A 20,911-nucleotide genomic window follows, 5' to 3' on the forward strand; every position below is an offset into this window, starting at 1 on the left:
TTTTGTTCTGTTAAATTTTGAATAAATTAATTCCAGGCACCTTTCACTTCTCATTTAGAGAAACACTTCTTTTTTTTTTTTCCTGTGTTCACACCACCTTCAGAAATTTTGGAACTGGCAGAAGAAAATGCTAGATACACCTTATGCTGTGTCATTCTTCAGTTTAAAATATACTGGCTGACATGGCAGAAGCATGTCCCCAACCTTCACATGTGAACAGTTCCTATGCTTTACTACCGCTTCACTTATCTGAGACAAACATCCCAATAGCATGAGAAACCAAAGGAATTATCAAGTGCAGTTTCACGCAGTTCAGTCCACTTTAAAGCTGGGCCACCTGGAGGTATGTTCTCTCTGCCTCGTGCAAACCAGTGCTACTCAGAACATAAGCTAGTGCTGCTCATGCCTAAGTTGTCCATTTAATTATCCTTTAGAAGCACTGTAAGCTGGTTTCTGGATTTATACCAGGGATCAGATCTTCCATGACAGGTGAAAAAGTATCATCATTTCATCCTGCAGTCTGCCTCCCAGCTGCACTCTGGGTTCATCAGATAATCCTAGCTGATTCCAAATTTCTCTTTAACTGTATTAATCCAAGTGCATCATACCAATTAAACTAGATGATAAACAACATGCAGCTAAAAGAATATTTATGTTACTTATTATCTGGAACACTGCATCAAAAAATTAAAATCATATTTAGAAAGTTCTAATAATCATCTAATTAAACTTGAGAGGCATTAATTAAAATAAATTATGTTGTATTTCCTACATTAGCAACATTCAAATTTCAAATTATTTTAATGAAAAACAAGTCTATAAAAATTATGGAATTTTTCATTTGAACAAAATCAATTAACTAGAAAAGAAAACAGCAATGGGTCATGCAGGAAGAGTTAGTCTCATTGTTTCTTTATCCCCATTAACTCTCTTGAAAGCTACCTGCTGCACCCTTGCTCTAACACTGAATAATTATCTATTTATCTTGAGAAAACCATGAGTTTGGTCAAGGAGATGGACATAGGACTCTGCTGATCAAAAAACTTCTGTTGAACTTGGCAATTTTGTCTGTAGGAAGATGTTGTCTCAGTAATTTGTAAGAGCACAATGTGTTCAACCTAGCCATCCTGCGCCCAACAACAAAACCTCTAAAAGTGGTTTCTTGTCATTCCCTTTTCCTCGAAGTCCATGATTCACAGTCAGATGAGATATCTTCTACTTTTTCTACAATATCTGTTTTAACTTAATTGTTCAAATTATCTACTGCCTCAGGCACTTCAGAATAATAGTTTCATTTGTCCATGATTTTAAACATATCCTTGCACCAAACCAAGAAAAATAGTTGCATGCAAAGTAACTAAATCACAGAGCTAATAGATACGACATGGCAAATTCTTCATTAGCTCTAACTAAAATAATCACCAGTTCATTTTTGCTGCACAGGAACAATGCAAGGGGCTGAGGTGAGGTAAGAATGAGCGAGAGGAACCCATTGTGAAAGTGATGCCATCATTGTCAGAACAGACTAGCTCTGCAATTTGCCCACGTTCAGCGGAGAGGTCTGTTTTAAGGAAGTGCAAGTTTTAGTACAGCTGAACAGGCCACATCCCCTATCGTGTACGTCTGCAGGTTTGCACAACTGACAGTGGCTGTGCAACTACAGGAGGTACAGGAGTGCTCCTTGCCAGTGGTAAGCTCAGGAACACAGGAGGCAGCAGCAGGACAAACATTAGGAGAAATCCAGGGCCAGCATGACAGCTGCATATTAATCTGTTGTGCTCAGCCTATACAGGGTTATAGCTATTGATTCACTGACAAATACATTCAATTTAACTGCTTTTGGATGCGTCAGAGGCATGCATTACTGCTCCTGGAATATTACTTTTTGCGCTTACCACACAAGACTTTCCTTCCTTTGTATTTCTTACAAATGATAGTAGCAAAGGGAAGGGTCAGGGAAACCAGATTCTTTCCACTAAAATAGCAGGCTATCTAAAATCGGCGATTTGCTAGGTTAACTTACTTGCGACATCCGACCCAGCTCCAGCTTCGCTGATTCCCAAGCAAGCCACAAAATCTCCAGCTATAGTTGGTACGAGGAACTGTTTTTTCAACTCATCAGAACCAAACCTGCAACAATATAATGAAAAAGATAGGCTATTAAAAGCTTTTGAAGGTAAACTTTATTTACAAGTTTAGTTACAACTTTTGTTCTACCCACACAGTGATCAGTTTTCCTATGACTAGGTAAAACCTGTCCCAGAGCCAAAAGGCAGAATAGATACCCTCCAAAGCTATGATTCAGAGCCTTCACCAGAAGTGCAGCCATAATCATTTTAAACAAGCATCGTGGTTTAACCCCAGCCAGCAACAAAGCACCACTAAGCCGCTCGCTCACTCCTCTCCCCCTCGGCCCTTGTGGGATGAAGAAGAGAAAATAGCAAGAAATGCTCGTGGGTCAAGACAAGGACAGGGAGAGATCATTCACCACTTATGGTCATGGGCAAAAGAGACTCAACTTAGGGAAAAAAAAAGAAAAAAAATTGATTTGCTACAGATCAAATCAAAACAAGGATACTGAGATGTAAAACCAAACCTTAGAACACCTTCCCCACACCCCTCCCTCCTTCCTGGCTCAACCCCACTCCCGGTTCTCTCTGCCTCCTCCCCCCCAGCGGCGCAGGGGGACGGGGAATGGGGGTTGCGGTCAGTTCATCACACATTGTCTCTGCCGCTCCTTCCTCCTCAGGGGGAGGACTCCTCACTCTTCCCCTGCTCCAGTGTGTGGTCCCTCCCATGGGAGACAGTCCTCCACAAACTTCTCCAACATGGGTCTTTCCCACGGGCTGCAGTCCTTCAGTCACAGACTGCTCCAGCGCAGGCTTTCCCATGGAGTTACGGCCATCTTTGGGGGCATCCTCCTGCTCCGGTGTGGGGTCCTCCACGGGCTGCAGGTGGGCATCTGCTCCCCCACTCACCTCCAAGGATGGGCTGCCATCTCACCACGGGCTACAGGGGCATCCCCTCCTCCGGCGCACCTCCTCCCCCTCCTTCCTCACCAACCTTGGTGTCTGCAGAGGGGTTTCTCTCACATTCCAACCTCCTTCTCCGCTGCAGGTTTCCCTTCTTAAATCTGTTCTCCCAGAGGCACTACCATGGTTGCTGATGGGCTCAGCCTTGCCCAGCAGCGGGTCCGACTTGGAGCCGGGGAAGCTTCTAGCAACTTCTCACAGGAGCCGTCCCTGCAGCCCCTCCCCCACTACCAAAACCCCAAAACAACACGGCTTTTACAAGTATTCAGGCATTGTACTCCCACAGAAACATGTGGTCTAGATGCCCCAAATCTGATTTTTATGACTGTTGTTTTGAGAGCTATCAGATCCAAACAAACATAGTCGCTGGGGTTTCCCCTCAATGCTCCTGCACCAGTCTGCAGTCAGCCAGGATGAAGGACCTGCTGTCTGCATATCTTCTGACTTTTGCACCAGCTCTTTGCCAGGTTTTAGTGGTGACTGAAAAGTTATGACATGTGATGGCCACCCTCTGCAAATATCTGTATTTATGTTGTTAATATTTCACATCTGCATTTAAATCACACAGTGAAATCCTTTAGTGCTTCTTCCCAGCCATTCTTTCAGTCCCCACAAAAATAAAAAGGGAAACAGCAAACTGTTGATGGCACTTCAACACAAAAAAATCACTTGGCCATATTTCAATTCAGTTAAGAGGCACCCTCTTTTTTTCCAACGTTTAGGTGCTTTCATCAATTCAAAACCTGGTCCACCTCATTTCATGGTTGATTTTGCCCTAATTAACATTCACTGATGTGATCTTTCAGCATGAATGGTGAGCTCATGGTCGAGTTCTTGAAACTCTCTTGTGCTAGACTAAAAAATTCCTCGGCTCATGAGATGTCTCTTCTGTGAGCAGAAGTCCATAAAAGTCAAGTTCCTCCTCAGTCTCCTCTTTGGTATGAGGCTTCTCAGGTCAGCATCTCCACTCATCTTAGGCTCACTGGCCGCCAAAGCAGGCTGCAGTTACCTGGGCCCTCCTAAAACAATGTCCCAGTACTTCCAAAGGAGGGATGCCATTTTAGCTAAGACTCCTTCTTCTCCACTCCAACCCTGACACAGAACAGTCAAAGGACATGGGATGGCCAGAGAACAGAGTGGGGGCTGGCAGACACTTTCACTTCGTGCACACAGGGAGCTCAATGCCTAGTCCTGTCCCCGCTGATAATCGTGGCAGCAATCCCAAATAAATACAAGAAGCCAGCTTGGAGTGTTTATTCCTTCCTCCAGCATACTGGGACAAAGTCCCTTGCTCTGTTATGCAATGTACTTGGTTTTGTTTTTTTTTTTTTTTCCTTGGGACATGATCAAGTATGGCCAGCTGAACATTCATTAAACAAAAAAAACCCCATCAACAACATGAAAAATCAGATTACGAGAGGAGCTAGCAGAGATTTTTGGCAATGCTTTCTGATGCTTAAAACTTTGCCAACCTTTAGTCATTTCAACAGAGGATTTCCATGACAAGAACTTCTCTCAGAATAATGTTTTTGGTTTGATATCTTTGTTTGGTTGGTTGAAGTTCCAGAAAACAGTTCAGCTCTTCCCAAAAATGAGGCTACAGAAGAAGTTATTTTGCAATTAAAAAAAAGTCTGGCAACACTATCTTTAGAGATCATGGGTCTCCATGCCTTGCAGGAAGGACACGCAGCTCAGCAAGCAACTAGCTATTGTGTTAGAAATATGTTGTTTCTGTAAAATTCCACCTATTTTAAATGTATCCCAGCAAAATCTTGGGTTTGCATAAATGCAATACCCACTTCTTTCCAGTTTAACAGCTCCAGAATTAGAAAACTCCGCAATGAGATCATAGTCTGGTCATCTGTCTTGAGCCAGAGCATGTCTGCTTTCTGGGCTGGGGCCATACCCCAGAGCATAGTTTCCCATGTGATTAACTGTGCAGCCTTAGCATTGCTCTAAAATATATTTTCATGCATGTGTGTATGTATACACACACACATGAGTCTACAGTCAATAAACTGTTGACGCTGGGTAACCAAGAATTCTCAAGTGTGAGATTCTGACATGTGAAGAGTTGCATGAAAGTGGTCCACCCTTTCTTGCTCCACACTTTGTAAATAACATTGGTGGAATGTCATTAATACAAACACAAAAATGACAACGGTATACAATCTTGTAAATGGTGGGTAAGAGGAAAATAAAACCATGGCAAAATACAGATGTAAGAACACTTCCTTGATCCACATAGTTCTGTTTATGTGCTCTGCCAATTAGAAATTTGAAGTCGCCTTTATTCATCTCAAATATATATAAAAATCTGGTTTCTGACAGGTTAGATTGCTACATTGAATGAAAACATGTCTATCGCATATCACTATTCTGACTTAATTGGGCTGATATTCATCTTGGTAGAACTGCAGATCTTACTTCTGTTTCTTCTGGGGAAAAAAGCTGAGCTGAAGTGAATTAATTAAATTAGTAAGAAAAGTTCCGAGTAGAACTGACAGATACACTAGTATGATACACTATTAAGTGCAAATTGAAATTCTGAATATGAACAGCTGCAGGCAGTTCTAACACGGCCCTCAGCATTTGATCAACTCAAGCTTTCTTGCACTGGAGCTCACACATTTGAGCACTATTCACCACAAAGCAAAAATAAAGAAGAAGAAGGGGGGGGGGAAAAAAAAAAAAAAAAAAAAAAAAAAAGAAGTTTTCAGATGATCTATCCATCATTCTACAGTATCTCAAAGATGACACAATAGTTTACTCATGGACTTCCTACGAATATAAAGAAGATTTCCTTTAGCCAAAGAAAAGAGTAACTCTGACCTACTGTCATTTTCCTTCTTACATACTAGCAAGAGGTGAATTTCTCCCAATTGTCTTTCTGTTCTGCTCCTAGACTCAAACTATTAATAATGCAGTAGCCGCGTGCCACGCTTTGCTTCAGTGTAGCCCTGCACAGGCATCCTACCATCTGAAGTCCAGGTCTAGCTTAGCAGTACTCCTTGGATCTTCAAGATACAGGAAAAGAAGCAAGAAAAAAAAAAGGGAAGAGATACTCTTTACAGGCACAGAAAGGGTTAGAAATGCGTGGTGAACAGCAGCAAGCACCCTTGGGCAGCAAGCCTCATTAAGTTCAGTAATTTACATAACCTGGACTGAAACAAATCCACACTGCAATCAGCTTTCTCTCCTTGAGTCCCTAATTTCAGTCAAGGTAAGACAACATGGGAGTTTAAAAAACCCACATTTAGAAAACTTATTTACTTTTTGTGAAACACAGCATAAGAAAAAAAGCATTAAGGAAAGTGCTCTGGCTCCCAGTTTTTATCAAGCTTTTAAGCTTCAGTTATTTGAAGATTTTATGAAATAAATTTTTCAGTTCGAGCTACTGCTCTGTTCTGAAAAGAATACATATAAGAAGCCTGTATGAGACTACCTGATGGGTATGACTACTTCATGCAGATGAGACTACCTGAAGGGTTTTGGTTAAGAATGATTACATCAATATTCTATTTACTTAGGAATGCATTTTGCACTAAAATGCAGGTATTGTAAAAGAGGAGTCATATTAAAGATTACCCTCTTCAGATCATGCAGTTTTTAAGAGCTACTCATGTGGTGTCCTGCTGCTACCACACCAGCTCTGGAGACCTCAAGGCTGCCCACCAGACAACCTGCCACCATAGCACGGCCAAGTTGTCACCAGGAGCTGGAGAAACCTCAAACTTACAGGAACAGCGTGAAGCTGTTCTGAGGAAAGCTAGTTCAGAAGTAGCTGCTTGACTTCACATTGCCCCACTGTATTGCTCTGGCCAGGTTAGACCCTCACAGGTATTCAAAACCACAAAGCAGTACAACTGTCTGTGGATGCAACATAACTAGCCATCATGACAGCAATGCTTAATGATACTTTTATTAATGATGTGTTGAAAGCTGCACCTATAACAGTCTCTGCTCCGGCTCAGGGCAAGACCTGGCCTACCTTATGTGCACTATACAAATTAAGTACCAAATGTGAGAGCAAGAAAACTCAGTATGTCTGTTCTTGAAGAAGCACAAAACCAAGTTTCCCTTACACTATGCCAGTGGGAAAGCCACTCAGCTCTTGAATGACCCCTTCTCATTTTCACCCTTTTCTCAGGTGATCAAGTGGATGACCCTGCTTTTCAAAACTGCTGTTGTGATTGTCAGCTGCAGCTTCTCTCCTTTACAGCAAACAGGAAAAGAGACAGTAAAACTAACTTTTTGGATGTTAATTCTCAGGTATGCTGCTGTTCAGGGTGGAGAAAGAATCAGTGACAAGTAAGCTGATGAAATAGAAGAGCACTCTCTTCCCACTAAATAATCATCATTATTCTTACCGTTTTCCTATAAATAATAGTGGGGGGCGGAGAAAAGGAACATTTACTGCCTAGTGCCAAGATAAAGGAGCTTTACACTGATCTGGTATCACTATGGATGTGTCACCCTATAGCTTTGTTTACAAGCCCAGGGAAATGTATCTCATTCACTGCCTCAGCTGAGAGCTGCTTCCTCCACTCGAATTGTAAGCATGAAAGCAAGTGAAGTATTGTATCTGAATTCATTTGAAAGACCTGACAGAGAGTTATGTTCAGAACCACATACATCAAAGGTCAGATCACTGCTGACAAAACATTTTGCATTTAGTTCTCAAATTTAGAAAGTGCTACTGCTTCACTTACAAGAAACTGGGGGAAAAAAAATGGAGCAGTCTGGGCATCTTCAAGTGAAACAAAACTATTTTCTCCTATATTTGTCTGCACAATAGAAATGCATATAAAGCAAAATCTGCAGGGTTGTTTCCAAGTATGACCATGAATATAACTTTCTGAAGGTTGTTAAAAAAAAAAAAATCATAAAGAATGAAGTGAAAAGGGGCAGGAACAGTGAACAGGCAAACAGATACAGGTAACATTTTCAAAAGTTATTATTTATATAATTGAAACTGTTACTACAATGTACTTCCCATTTAACCAAATATCTCAACGACCTTCACAAACTAAGCCTTGCAAGAGCTTGTCACTGAAGCAAGAAACCCATGGAAGTTGCAGAAACAGCATCAGGAGGCATCCTGACTCTAGATATTTTAAGACTTTATTTTTCCAAAGTATGAAAATTTTAAAAGCTCTGTGCCTGCGCATGCACACACGCATGTGCATATATGTATCCATCTGTTCAAACTACTGCGCTATCTATATATCTAATCGAGGGAACATCTCCAATTTATAGTGGCAGAGCATCTTCATGACGTATCACATTCACTGAGTTGGTTCTCGAGTGCACTCAATACATGCTTGATGAATGCTGAATAAAGCCCAAAGTTAGGAAAGCCAACAAATGGCTCCAGACTTCTTTTTATAAGTTTTTTAGGGGATGATGGTTGATTCCCATATTACTGTTTACTTTGTGCATTGCTGATGCATCATGTGTAACAATGCATAGTTAAGATGCAAAATTTGGATTATCTCTTTGAACTTGGTTAGGATCACCACAGTACACAGATACCTTTAAAGAAACCATTCAGGTTGTACATGTAATTTGAATCCATGACGCAGGGCAAGCAGTTAACCCTCTCACTATACTGCATGAAGTAAAGCTGCAGCCATGCAAAATTTCCTGTAGCAACCAGCTTTCTCTTTTCAATATCAAGTTTCACTTTTACATCTTAAAGAGTGGGACACTGTACTGTGTAACTAGTCAGTGGAATTGACTTAACAGTGGAGGAAAAGTTCACTAATACAGATGCAAATTCAATTACAGATTTCATCATGTTAACGACATTTTTACCTTTACTTTCCAAGAACATCCACTGTAGGATTTCACTAGCACAAATGTATGTAGCTTCACTGCTTTACTACAGCAGAACAGAGTATAGGAAGGCCAAAAAACGGCAATGGAACAAAATCCCATCTTCTTTTACCCACAGCTTTTTTTAAATGCCTGGGAATAAAAGGCTATCATGGGGGCAAGGTACTATTTTCTGAAGTCTTTTAAAATACTAGTTTTATTCTCAGTTGGACTATAACCAAGCTACTGTTGCAACAGACATACTGAACTCCATGCTTTCAGCAAGCTTTTGGTGTATTACACAAAGGAGAAGAAAACTTTTAGAAAGATTTCCCATGGCTGAGACCTCCAACGTTGCACATACCTAGCAGAAGGATAAATGGATGTCAAGGGAACAGAGCCTACATTCCAGACTCTACAGTGGATTTACAGGCATTTTCATTCAGAATGGGGGAAAAAAAAACCCAACAAAAAACAAACCAAACCCCACACCAACAAACAACCCAATCCTAAAATGCTCTTTTGTGCAGAAGTTCCCCTCTTGTATATCTGTTTTGTGCAGAGAAATTCCTGACTTCATCATCTTTATTTGAATTCAATCCCCACCACCAACTTCCAGAATTTTAGGCATACCCATATTCCAGGGGAAAACTGCTGGTCCAGCCTGTCGCCTCCTTCTAGTTTTGCAAACTACTGTTTTGACACAGAATGTCTTTGAAACTACTGCATGAAGAAGAATTTGGTAACTGCCACTTTTATTGACAGAGAAAAAAAAAAACCAACAAAACAGATTCAGAAAGTGCAGGAGCCTGAATGATAGCAAGGATATAAACGGGGAGCACTGACACAAGCAGATGAGAAAAAGCAAAATTAATTGCCTGGAATGGGCATACTGAGGAAGCATGATACATGTGCTACAGCTTTAGGATTTACACCAATATTGATCATTATTTCTGAAAAGTCATAGTCTGTGAGGAGCACCTTGTAAAGCTGGAAAAAAGCAAGTAAATTATAAAATAGAATTAGACTGATCCTAATCATTACAACTAAATGCATCCTTAGTATGACTGCACTGGGATATCTGGCTATGAAAAAACACAAACATGAATAGGGGAATTCTGGAATTAAAATTGTTTTATTGGTTGTGGCACCAAGGTTCTGTGCTTGTAAACATATAATCTACTATTAAACAAGGCCTATGTTTTAATATATAATATTCTAACATTAAAAAAAAAAGGAAAGTATTTTGTCCTCTAAACCAAACTATCTGAGAGTGGTAGAAAGGAGGTTCCTTCCTCAGGTGTTACTGAAGAGCAACTAGACAGTAAATCTGCACAGTCATGTTTTTTTCTACTCTTATACAGATTGGGTTTTACGCCGAAACACAATACAATTTGGGTTTTAGGCTAAACCAAACTTTCTGAAAATTACCTTGTAAGAGCAGGAGTAGCCATGCCAGCTTGCACTCCAATAGCCATAGGAACACCTCCGCAGCGGATATTTCCCAGCTCTTCTGCCACTGCAATGTTATAGGAGAAGTCCAAGCCCATGCCACCATATTCTGAGAAAAAAACAAATCTATGACACTCATGTTCTAGACTGGCATAAGCAACAACAACAACAAAAAATATTGCTACTGCAAGGACTTGCCAACTGTAATTTCACTGCTAATTTTTAAATATTTGACAATTATCAGCTTTCCTTTCAGAAAAATGATGTCATACTATTCTTTACAAAACCTGAATTTAAAATTACACCTGCTCTAATTACCCATGTGCACATCAGGTCACCTCTGAATACCCTAAGTGGCATCATTACTTTTACTTGAAACCGCAGGAAAAAGTGACGTGCTGCTGAAAATGACATTAGAAGGCAAAATTATGCTTTCTAACAGCAAGGTCATAAAAAAATCACCACAAGGTAAGAAGTGCTTTTATTTCTCCAAGATAACGCCTGACACTCGCTCTCACCCCCCAAGACACTCAAGTGGAGCTCATCGTTCACACGCAGCAGTCAAGTCAGCACAGAGCAAGACCAAGTACCCCTATGTTAAGTTACTGCTGTAGCTCAAAATCCATGTTAGACACAAGTACGATACGGAACACACGTATTTCATATCCCGGCACCTGGTCGGTGCAGTCATTAAAGCATTTTTCATTAGCAGGCAGCTGACGACCCAGGGTGCTGGCTGGGTGCCAGCACGGGCCGCTCCTCCTCCCCACATTCCAATCTGCAAATTCAATTACAGAGGATATTATTCTTCATCTCCTTCCCATGCCCAGTGCTGATAAACCCACCATGCAGTGAAACACAGAAAAGGGCTACATTGCTATGATGGATGAGGTAATTTCTAGCTGTATTAAACAGTTTATAGTCCAAAGGTAATATGGTGAGAAAGAGAAGGTTACTGCTTGACGTCATTAGTTGACTGAGAAGCTTTGATTAGATAGCATTTTCCTCCTTATTTTTTTTTAAACTCATTTGAAAACCAGCTACGAAAGTTTAAAAAAAAAAAAATAGATACAATCCCCTACCCCTCACACACACAGTAAGGGGCAGACAACCCTCTTCCATTTTCACTTGCTGTCATCAAACACTATCTGAGCTCACCCCTCTACTGACCTCCTTTGAAGTTTTCAAAAAACATCGTTAATTAAAAATCAAAACACCACAGTGCATATAAACACAGGGCCTGGTGTGCTATCACCTGTTTCCTAAACCCACAAAAACTGTCTTTGTACATCCTTTTTCTGCAGAAAGAAAGCAAAACACAAATAGAAAAGGCTAAGTGTGAAGTTCAATTTTCAAATAACATTTCTCCTTAGGTCATCCTGAATAGTCTGGATTGTCAGAATTAAAAAAATAGCTACTTTTCCAAACTTCTACCTGAAAATAATGAATGTTTCTTAAAAATATACACAGGATTAAAATTCTTACTGGGAGTTTAATTAGTACAGTGAAACAACAGTAACATCGCAATGCATTTAGCATAATATATAATCCAATTCTCTTGCCTTCACAAAGCCCCCATCAATAAATAAATGGTCTGAGGAACAGTAAGGAATGTACATGCATGCAAAGGCAAGGCTATTTAGAGATGTGTGGTATGAGAGAATTTTTGCTAATTTTATATTAAACTATAGCAGAGTTATAATAGATAACCTCAGTTCTGGCACCACTCAAATGCTTTCCATTGATTTTTTTTTTTTTTTTAAATGTCAATCATTTTTTTGCCAAACTACAGTTATTACTAATTTTGTCTTTGGTTTTGTCTACCAAGCAGTTACATTTCTGTCTTCCACTTAATTTCACAAATCAAAACCTTAGTTTCTTGATTCACCCAAAGCAACTTCACAGGAGGAATGCTATGCACAAAACTGACCCAAAGAAGGACAGTTTTATGCAGGTATACAGCTTACATTCTTTGTTCATATAATAATATATCATGAATTGTAGTATAACAGGCTTGCCTTGCTCTCATTTGAGATTAGTAACTAAGTGGTACATTTTAAAAACAAAATGCTGCAAAAGGCCAGCTCTCAAAGTGATTAAAACTGAAAGAATTTCCTACTAAAGGGAGGAAACAATCAGAATGAAGCCTTAGGAGCTGAGAAGGTGGAGGGGGGAAGCCCTACCAGGCAAAGAGATGATGCACCCTGCAAAGATTTTATAATCTGGGGATAGATAATGCAAGAAACAACCACAGATGCAGACAGGCAGGAAGGGCAGAAGCAAATGGTAAAAACATTAATCAGACAACACCTAACTTTTCATCAGTTCCATTCCAGGAGCCCTGGAGAAAGAGTTTAATGGAGAAATGTGAGTGGTTTGACAGGCGATTATAGGGAACACCTCTTTCGAACCCAAAGTACTTGATCAAAACAGAGATTCACTTGTCCATGCAGTCTGTGCAGCTATATCCCCAAGTAATTTGGGTAACTTATGCCATGGCTAAAGACAGTTGCATCCCATCTCTTTGGAGAACTGGATCTCTGCACAGAGACACGCTGCCAGCAGTGTCACACACAGCAATAGCAGGCAGCACTGTATCTGAGCACCGATGCAACTTTCTTTTTTCCCCAGCACATGGTGGCAGCCTGGCTTTCACAGCCTGCTGCCAGCACTCCAGCCAGCTATTCTGGGGCTGGTCTGAGCACATCACCCTGCATGCCACAGGACTCAGCTCTTTAACCGAGACAAAACCACTAGGCTGTTCTTATTTCCACCTGCTGCAGCAATGATGGTGAATGTTTAATTTTTATTTGGAATAAGACTCACTCTTTTTGGAATAACCCTTATTTGCAATAAGGGAATAAGCTGGTAGTAGGAAGATTGTGTTCGCCAGTCTCATCAACAACCACCACCTCCTGGAAGTATCCGTACAATGAGGTAATGCTAATAGGTAAATATAATTTCCATTCAGAAAAGCTAACACCATGCCTAATATAATTTTTGGTGAAAAATCCATAAAATGAAAAGAACTAAATCCATTTCAGATCTATTGCTTTAAAAAAAAAAAAAAAAAAGAATAAAAAGCTATATGTAAATATACACATGTAAAACATTTCTAGGGTAAATATGTCATTTAACTTTAAAATGAGATGAGTGACCTTCAGCGAATTGTTTGGCTACATTTCCATCTTTAATTTGCAAGAAATATTAAAAGAACAAAGCAAGGCAAAACTAGACAGAGTGTCTAATGCACTAATGCTTTCACAATTCAAAACAGGTAGAAAAAGGCAACTCTGCTAGATTCAAATTTTTACTGTTTTGCTGACAATAGCACAACTTCCAGCTGTTAAATGGCTTAATTTGATATCTTATCTTCTGTTCGATTTTAGGTTCTTCTACAAAGAAATTAAATTACAAAGCCCAAAGCAAGAACACATGAACATGCACATAAATAAAGCTTCTGCACTGCAGAGCATGGGCAGGACCCACGCTGGAGTAGGGGAAAAGTGTGAGGAGGAAGGAGCAGCAGAGAGGGTCTGCTATAGACTGACTGCAACCCCCATCCTCATCCCCCTGCGCTGCTTGGGGTGGGGAGGGAGGTAGATGACTCAGGAATGAAGGACTGAAGCTGAGCCTGGGAAGAAGGGGGAGAGGATGGGCAGAACATGTTTTAATTTGGCTTTGTTTCTCACTACACAAATCTATTTTAATTGGCAGCAAATTAAATTCATTCTCCCCAAGCCAAGTCTGCTTTGCCCATGATGGTAACTGGTGAGCAGTCTCCCTGACTTTCTCTCGACAGCTAAGCCTTGCCATTGTATTTTCTCCCCTGCCCTGTTGAGGAGGGGGAGTGGGCGAGTGGCTGGGTGAGCATCTGGCTGCTGGCCAAGGTGAACCCACCACACCATGGTCAGTATATTAACCTATTTTTCTTTTACATTGGCTCTGTGCTTTTCTACTAATCACCACCACCACATTATTTTAAGCAAAAAAAAACCCCAAACCAACCCTCCTTATTTTATATAGACCAGCTTATTTCTCTACATGTTAAGTTTGTGACACTGCCAGTGGAGTGGGAGTCCAAGAGAAAACAGCAAATTTTAAAAAGCATCATTTTTAAAGGATGCAGATGTACATTCTACTAAATCTGATAATTTAGGGTATCAGGACTTTTATATATGAATATAGGCAGACAAGAGATGATGCCCAAAAATACAAATGAAAGAGCAGGACTATCTCATCTTCAGCTGCAACGTGTCAAAACAGAAACACTGCTGAGAAGATCAGTTGGGAAAACAAAGGCAAAGAACGTCTGTGAAAAAGGACTTATAAAAGCAAAGGAGAAGCCGAGGTCGTTGATACAATCGTTTCATTTTCATGAAGACCAACACGTTTCTTGTCACTTGTTCAGCCACAGGCTCCCTGTTCAAATATGACTCTGTTCAATGATGAGACAGGCTTGAAGTCTCTAGTCCAAATTCTGTAAGAGTTTAGAAGTGTCTCTCTTTGGAATTCGCTTCTGAACCCCATCTAGTAGCTGCCAGTGGGAATGACAACATCTGTGGTGAAAAGGGTCTAAGTGAGTTGAACCAAGGTGAAAAAGGGCGTCTTCAAAGGGTTTTAAGAATGTGAGTGAGCTTGGAAAAAGTAATGATGAAACCACAATACAGCCGTATAGGTAACTCAATCTTAAATGCTTACATAAATTATCTTGTTTGTTTACATAGCTTCCAAAGTTCACATAAAGTGTATCTACACCAAAGGAAATCACACAATATTATTTCTACTATTAGCACCTAACTCAGTGCAAGAAAAAAACAAATGTGTGTTCTTATTTCTAGTGACTAGAAAGACACATAAAACATGAATCAACTCCCATTTTGAAGACAGGTCTGAGAGACTCCTACATCTGACACTAGGATGACAGAGCTACTTGCCAGTTTTCATCATAGCCTACAATTTTAAGATCAACAGAAGGAAAATGTAAGTGTTCAAACCTTACTCAAATATAGTTCAAGAATTTCAGCTCCAGAGGACTACAAAGAGCCCTGAAGTTACATAACTGCAAAAGTTATCAGGCAGGACAATACAGACATCCTACTGTAATACCTTTCCTCCTCTTTATATAAAAGGAATTTAAAGAATTACCAAAGGTGTACTCTCTGGGTTGTATCATTTCCCATGAACCCATTCTGAAAAGCTGAGGCTGATCAAGCTCAGAAAACACCTCCTGCCTTCTTGGTTATTTGCTTCTTGCTGGGTGTAGTGGAAAAAACTCTCCTTTTGTGTAACAGAAACACTATGAGTCCACTTTAGTCTTGTCGAGATGAATACATACATATTTTTTGGCTATTTCCCCTGGATCAATTCAGAAAAAAAACCCCAAAACACCAAAAATCCACACACCAATGAAAAAAGAACCCCAAAAGAAACAAATAAAACCCTTGTAAAAGTTCCCCTTAACAGATAACCTTAGTCGGATGGATCAAACTCCCTCAGTTTGACTGAAAGTTCGTCCCAAACCAGGAAAAATTATAGTGCTTTACAATTTTGTTTGGTTGATCCTAGAAAGATCACGACCACATAGAGTACTTGATCTCTCACAGATACTCCCTAGTTCATCCAAAAAATCCAAGGCAGATAAGGACCTCTTCTACTAACCAAAGTTTTACTTGTAACATCACTCTTGTGATCCAGTATTCTTTGGAAAAATTAAAATATGGATTGCCTGCTCATTCTTTTTCAAACATACACAGTTAGCAGCACAAGTACAACCCCTGAGCAATTAACAGTGCAAATTGTGTGTTCCTGCAACACTCATTGCTATAGAAGTCATCACGGCTGCTACTTCAGAAACTAAATTTATTGAGATGAGTAAGGTGATTGGATCTGTCTAGCACTGTTTTAGATTAAGACAGAGCTACACTGGAAAATACAGGAGAAACTTCCACCAGAGTGTAAAGATAAAAAAACCTATAAAAACAACACAAAATGCCAAGTAAGAACTCGACAGTGCCTGCCACTGAGCAGATAAATGCACCATGCAGAACTGGCCCTAGCTGGGGGCAGCATGGACACATTTAAAGAGGGTTCAAAGTTGTATAGGACACTGCTTTAGAAAGCCAGAGCAGTATATTCTAAATTACTAGTTGAGAACAGCTGCACTTGTTACCCTCTGACTTCCAAAACGCACCCTCACAAATTCGTAAGTTTTCTTTATTTTCTAAATTGTAATTTCTATGCAGTGTCACCAAGTGCCATCTAAGTCAGCAATCACATCTACATAAATCTTAAAACTCAGAAGGATATCTGACCTCTTAAAAAAAAAAAAAAAAAATCACACAACCCCCCAAAATTGTATACAAACAACGTTATGGGGAAGCAAAAGCTAAGCTGCACAGTACAATAGAATAAAATGTCCACATGGCAACACAAGAAACATCAACAGTGTAAAAAGATGCAGTAGCAAAAAAAAAAAAAAGAAAAAAGAAAATCCAAGATTGCACACAGTCCCAAGCACCAGCTATTGAGTCAGCTCCAACTCAGAGAAAAACTTTATGCAATCACTGGTCACAGATTCCTCAATAGCCTCCTGCCTGCTTTTAAATTGAGATTATTTTTCCCCCTCAGCTCTGACCCAACATCAATTCCACAGAAGCCTAGTTAAACCATACTACATTTTTTTTTCTTTAAGGTTAAAAAGTACAGATCTCAATTATTGTACATTTGGAAACGTCAGTCTAACTAAATCCACAGCATGAAGAAAACAAGAAAAAAAACAAACGGAAAAATGAGTCAAGAAGTGTATAGGCTGAACACATCACACCTCCTGAGCTTCAGTGGCAAAGCCACGCTACTTCTCACAGGGCTTCTCTTCAGACAAGCTCATAAACAAACCATAGCCTAGGTTTCAAGAATATCACCTCTGCAACCCACCAGCTGCTTGAGGTCAGTCAATCAGCAACAATTGCCAACCTCCTTACATACATTGAACATACACATTCCTACAACCTGTTACACATTTCCCTGGTTTAAGCTTTGCTTTTGGATGCTCAGTTTAATTCTCTGAGTCAGGCTCATCCAGCAGGGAATACTGCTTCTCTCCAGCTTGAAGGCTGCCACCCTTCTGACAAACAGGCCAACATTACATCAACATCCTTCGACACGGTGCGTGTCCAAGGCGGTCCTACTGACACCACTGTGAATCAGCCCTCAGAGGCACCAAAATCTGCCTTCAGGCTCGATGAGGCATGTCAGCCCCATATACAACGTCCTCTTCCTCCCAAGAAAACAACTGCACAGCTGCTCAGCTAGCTTCTTTTAAACATGTTCATTCATTTTGAACAGGTAATAAATCAATCTCACACCTGTACAAGAATGAAGTGGGTACATCATCTTTATGTGCTGCTGGTGGTCCTATTCAAGACTCTTCCTCTCACATAAATTACCACAAACTACTGCAAAAAGTTCACATTACTCTGCATCACGGCAAATTTTCCTCCAACAGGATCTGAAGCATGAATACACAAAAAGATATTATAAAGAATCTACAGTTATGTACAGACATTCAACATCCCATAGGTGAACAGGGAAAGAAAACGGGAATAGACTTATCAATAGGTTACAGAGTGCACCCAAAGAACATTCTCCAGTTTAAGCACAACAGAGAAAAAAGACGAGTAACAGGACTGAATACAAGTATGTATATTTGTAAGGATTTTTTAAAAGCTGGATGAAAAGACATCAAGATCTGAAATCAGAAGAAATTCAGGGATTAAACAGATTTATTACATCTGCTACTTATTACAATTTCTATGCTAAGATTTAATACAAAGGCTGACTATTTATCAGCTGAAAGCTGTATTTAACTTTCTTCCCTACAAGATCTTTTATTCCAGTCCAAGCTGATAAATAGCTTGTTGGAAATCCACATTTGTCTGTCATGGAAAACTTTAGCCACTTAGCTCAAGATGTCACACCCAAAGGGATAAATTTTACTAGATCACAAGTTCCAAAACTTGCCATCTCCGAATGGAGTTATAAACTGAGAACTGAAATTGTGGTCATGAGGGGAGAAACTTCACAAATGCTGGTTTTGAATAAATTCCAGAAAAAAGGGGTTTAGAATGTGTGTGCAGTGAACAATTAAATGAGCTTTGGACATGGTCTGGAGCTAGCCTGGCTAGCACAGGGGTTTTAGTTCAGTAGCACTAAACTCGAAACAGAAGCACACTGCAGGAGGCTTCCACAGGAATTTCTGATCAGCAGAGTCTTACAGGACCAAATGATTTTCCAGTGTCTGACTCCTTAAGTCCTTGAGAAGCTGGGTCAGATACTGAAAAAAAAAAATGCCATGCCATCCCAGAATACCTGCCACATTGCAGATCAACATATTCCTAGCATGGTCACAGCGAACAAATTATTAGAGACATCTATCAACTAATGCCACAGCTAGAAGCACACCTCTCTGTCATTAGGCAATTTCCTTGTTTATAAGTATTAACAGGCAGAATTCTTTTCAGCTGGCAATGTCTGCATCCACAGGCTGATGCAGCCATCAGCACAGGCAGAGCTGGGACCTCCAGTTCCACAGCTCCTTGTCCCCAGCAACTCCCAAGCCCTCACCCTGCAGGACAGCCTGCTGCACTGCTGGAGCATCTCCAGATGTTTCAGTTCCTGAGTACAGCTGAGACCGAAGGAGAGCATCTTCTGTATTTCGTGATTGTTTGTTAAATCTGCTTGGGTTTGAAACTGCTTTGAGTTAGCAAAAGCAAAGCGATAAAAAGAGCATCCCTATTTCTGAGCAATGGAGTGTGGTTAGCTGTTTAAGACAAACCCCAAATTTTCAGTTCTCCAGGAAATGTCATGAGTTTGATCTCAGACTGGGAACAAAAGTCAAATAAAAATGCAAAAGTCTGAATGTTTTTAAAATATGAAATTGTATTCTTTTGTCAGTGTTTTGTGGTTGGTTTTTTTTGTTTGTTTGTTTGTTTTCCCAAAAGACATACAAAGGAAATCCCCTTCTGGGATGAAAATGGAAGATTTTTCACAGTATCAATACAACGCATTTCCCCTTCTTTTTCTCCAACAAAATAGATATTTCTATCTGTCAGTAAAACTGACATGTTCCCATGCTTGCTCTATTCTTAATGATTTTAATGGGAAAAAAAAAATTCATTGACAACTTCTATTCAGATTAAGGAGTGTGGACAAACACTTTAAGCACCGTTCTAGAGCTGAAAATACCTCGTTTAGTTCTCATTTTTGCCTATAATTCTGTGTGCATCCTTGCCCTTAAGATTTGTCAGCCATACCATATCATAAAACAGATTATCGCTCTCTGTTTGTAGAAGAGCTAACACAACAGGATTCTAATCTGAACTGCAACCTCCAATGTGAAATACACTACATCGCAATTTTTATTTACGTTGAAATTGGAGAGTGTGCCTTATATGTAGTACTGGCCACAAATGAAAGGATTTTCAGTATAGTGCAAAGCGTACTGGAAATCGAATTCCCCATTCAAGACTATTTTCTTCAAAAGAACCTCCTACATATAGTATACAGTTTAACTGTATTTTTTTACAACAGAAATAGAAAACAAATTTGGCCATAGCAACTCAAAATCTACACTAAAAGTGTATTTACCCTACTCACTGTATTAACACTTGCAGGTAAAGTCAGACCTCTCCCAATCATGAATACTATCTCTGCTATTTACGGACCATTGAGGAAGCCACGCAGAGACATTCATGCATTCAGCTACCACTCAGGAGCTCCAAGGACTTCAAAGGCTAGCTATTCATCTCAATCATTTGCTTTTTTATAAGTAGCTATACAACAAATTATATCTCAAATTCTTGTTCTTAAAATATCACACTAGAGTTACATAGCAATAAAAGTATTCTTCAGGAAAAAGAAGAATGTGGTTGAATATGTGGTCACATAGTAAATTTTCAAAGGAATTAAATTTTATTGTGTACGCTGAGTAATTCTGAAAGGGAAAGTATATTAACTCAACATATATATTGTATTGTATATATTCATACTTATGGGATGGCTCTCAAACTGAGATTTAAATATTCATATTTGAAAATAAAAGCAGCAAAACAAATTCATATATATGGAGAAAAAAAAAATCCTTCTTCCCAGAAATTAATAAATTATTCCAGGAGATATTTGAAAAATAATCTTAGAAGTGTTGCCAAGCACCTGCGTTACGTATCTTCACGGCTCAGTAATCTAGCCAATAATATACCTTCCTTTCAAATCAAAAGAAAAATACCAGTGATGCTGGAGTCCTCTCCACATTCCACGTCCCGAGACAAATGTTCCAGAGTCATCATGCTTCCCACATCTCTCCCACACATCTACAAGTAGATGGAAAATGGGGAAGATGGGGTAAGGAAAGGTAGCTTTTTCACAGAGGAAAAAGTACTTGTCAAAACTACATATTATTACTATTTTTTTTTAAGTTGGTCTTGTACCATGTACTTTCCATTAGATCCATCTAATTTCAAACAATTTTAAAAATGTGATAGGCTTGGCAACCATCCATCAGATACCAGGGGTTTATTATAGTGTTGTGTGTACTGTTCCTAAATGAGTAA

General features: G+C 39.7%; 1 protein-coding gene across 1 annotated transcript in view; it reads right to left on the reverse strand.

The window, feature by feature from the left end:
* Positions 1-20,911, reverse strand: part of LOC128148325 (probable acyl-CoA dehydrogenase 6) — a 93,813-nt gene that overhangs the window by 25,235 nt on the left and 47,667 nt on the right. Inside the window, exons 3-4 of the mRNA XM_052802035.1 lie at positions 10,281-10,410; positions 2,024-2,130 (exon numbers count right to left, since the gene is read on the reverse strand). Of these exons, the coding sequence (XP_052657995.1) occupies positions 2,024-2,130; positions 10,281-10,410 (237 nt within the window). The remainder of the gene's footprint in view (positions 1-2,023; positions 2,131-10,280; positions 10,411-20,911) is intronic.

Source organism: Harpia harpyja, chromosome 1, assembly GCF_026419915.1.
Source record: "Harpia harpyja isolate bHarHar1 chromosome 1, bHarHar1 primary haplotype, whole genome shotgun sequence".
In the NCBI taxonomy this organism is placed as follows: Eukaryota; Metazoa; Chordata; class Aves; order Accipitriformes; family Accipitridae; genus Harpia; species Harpia harpyja.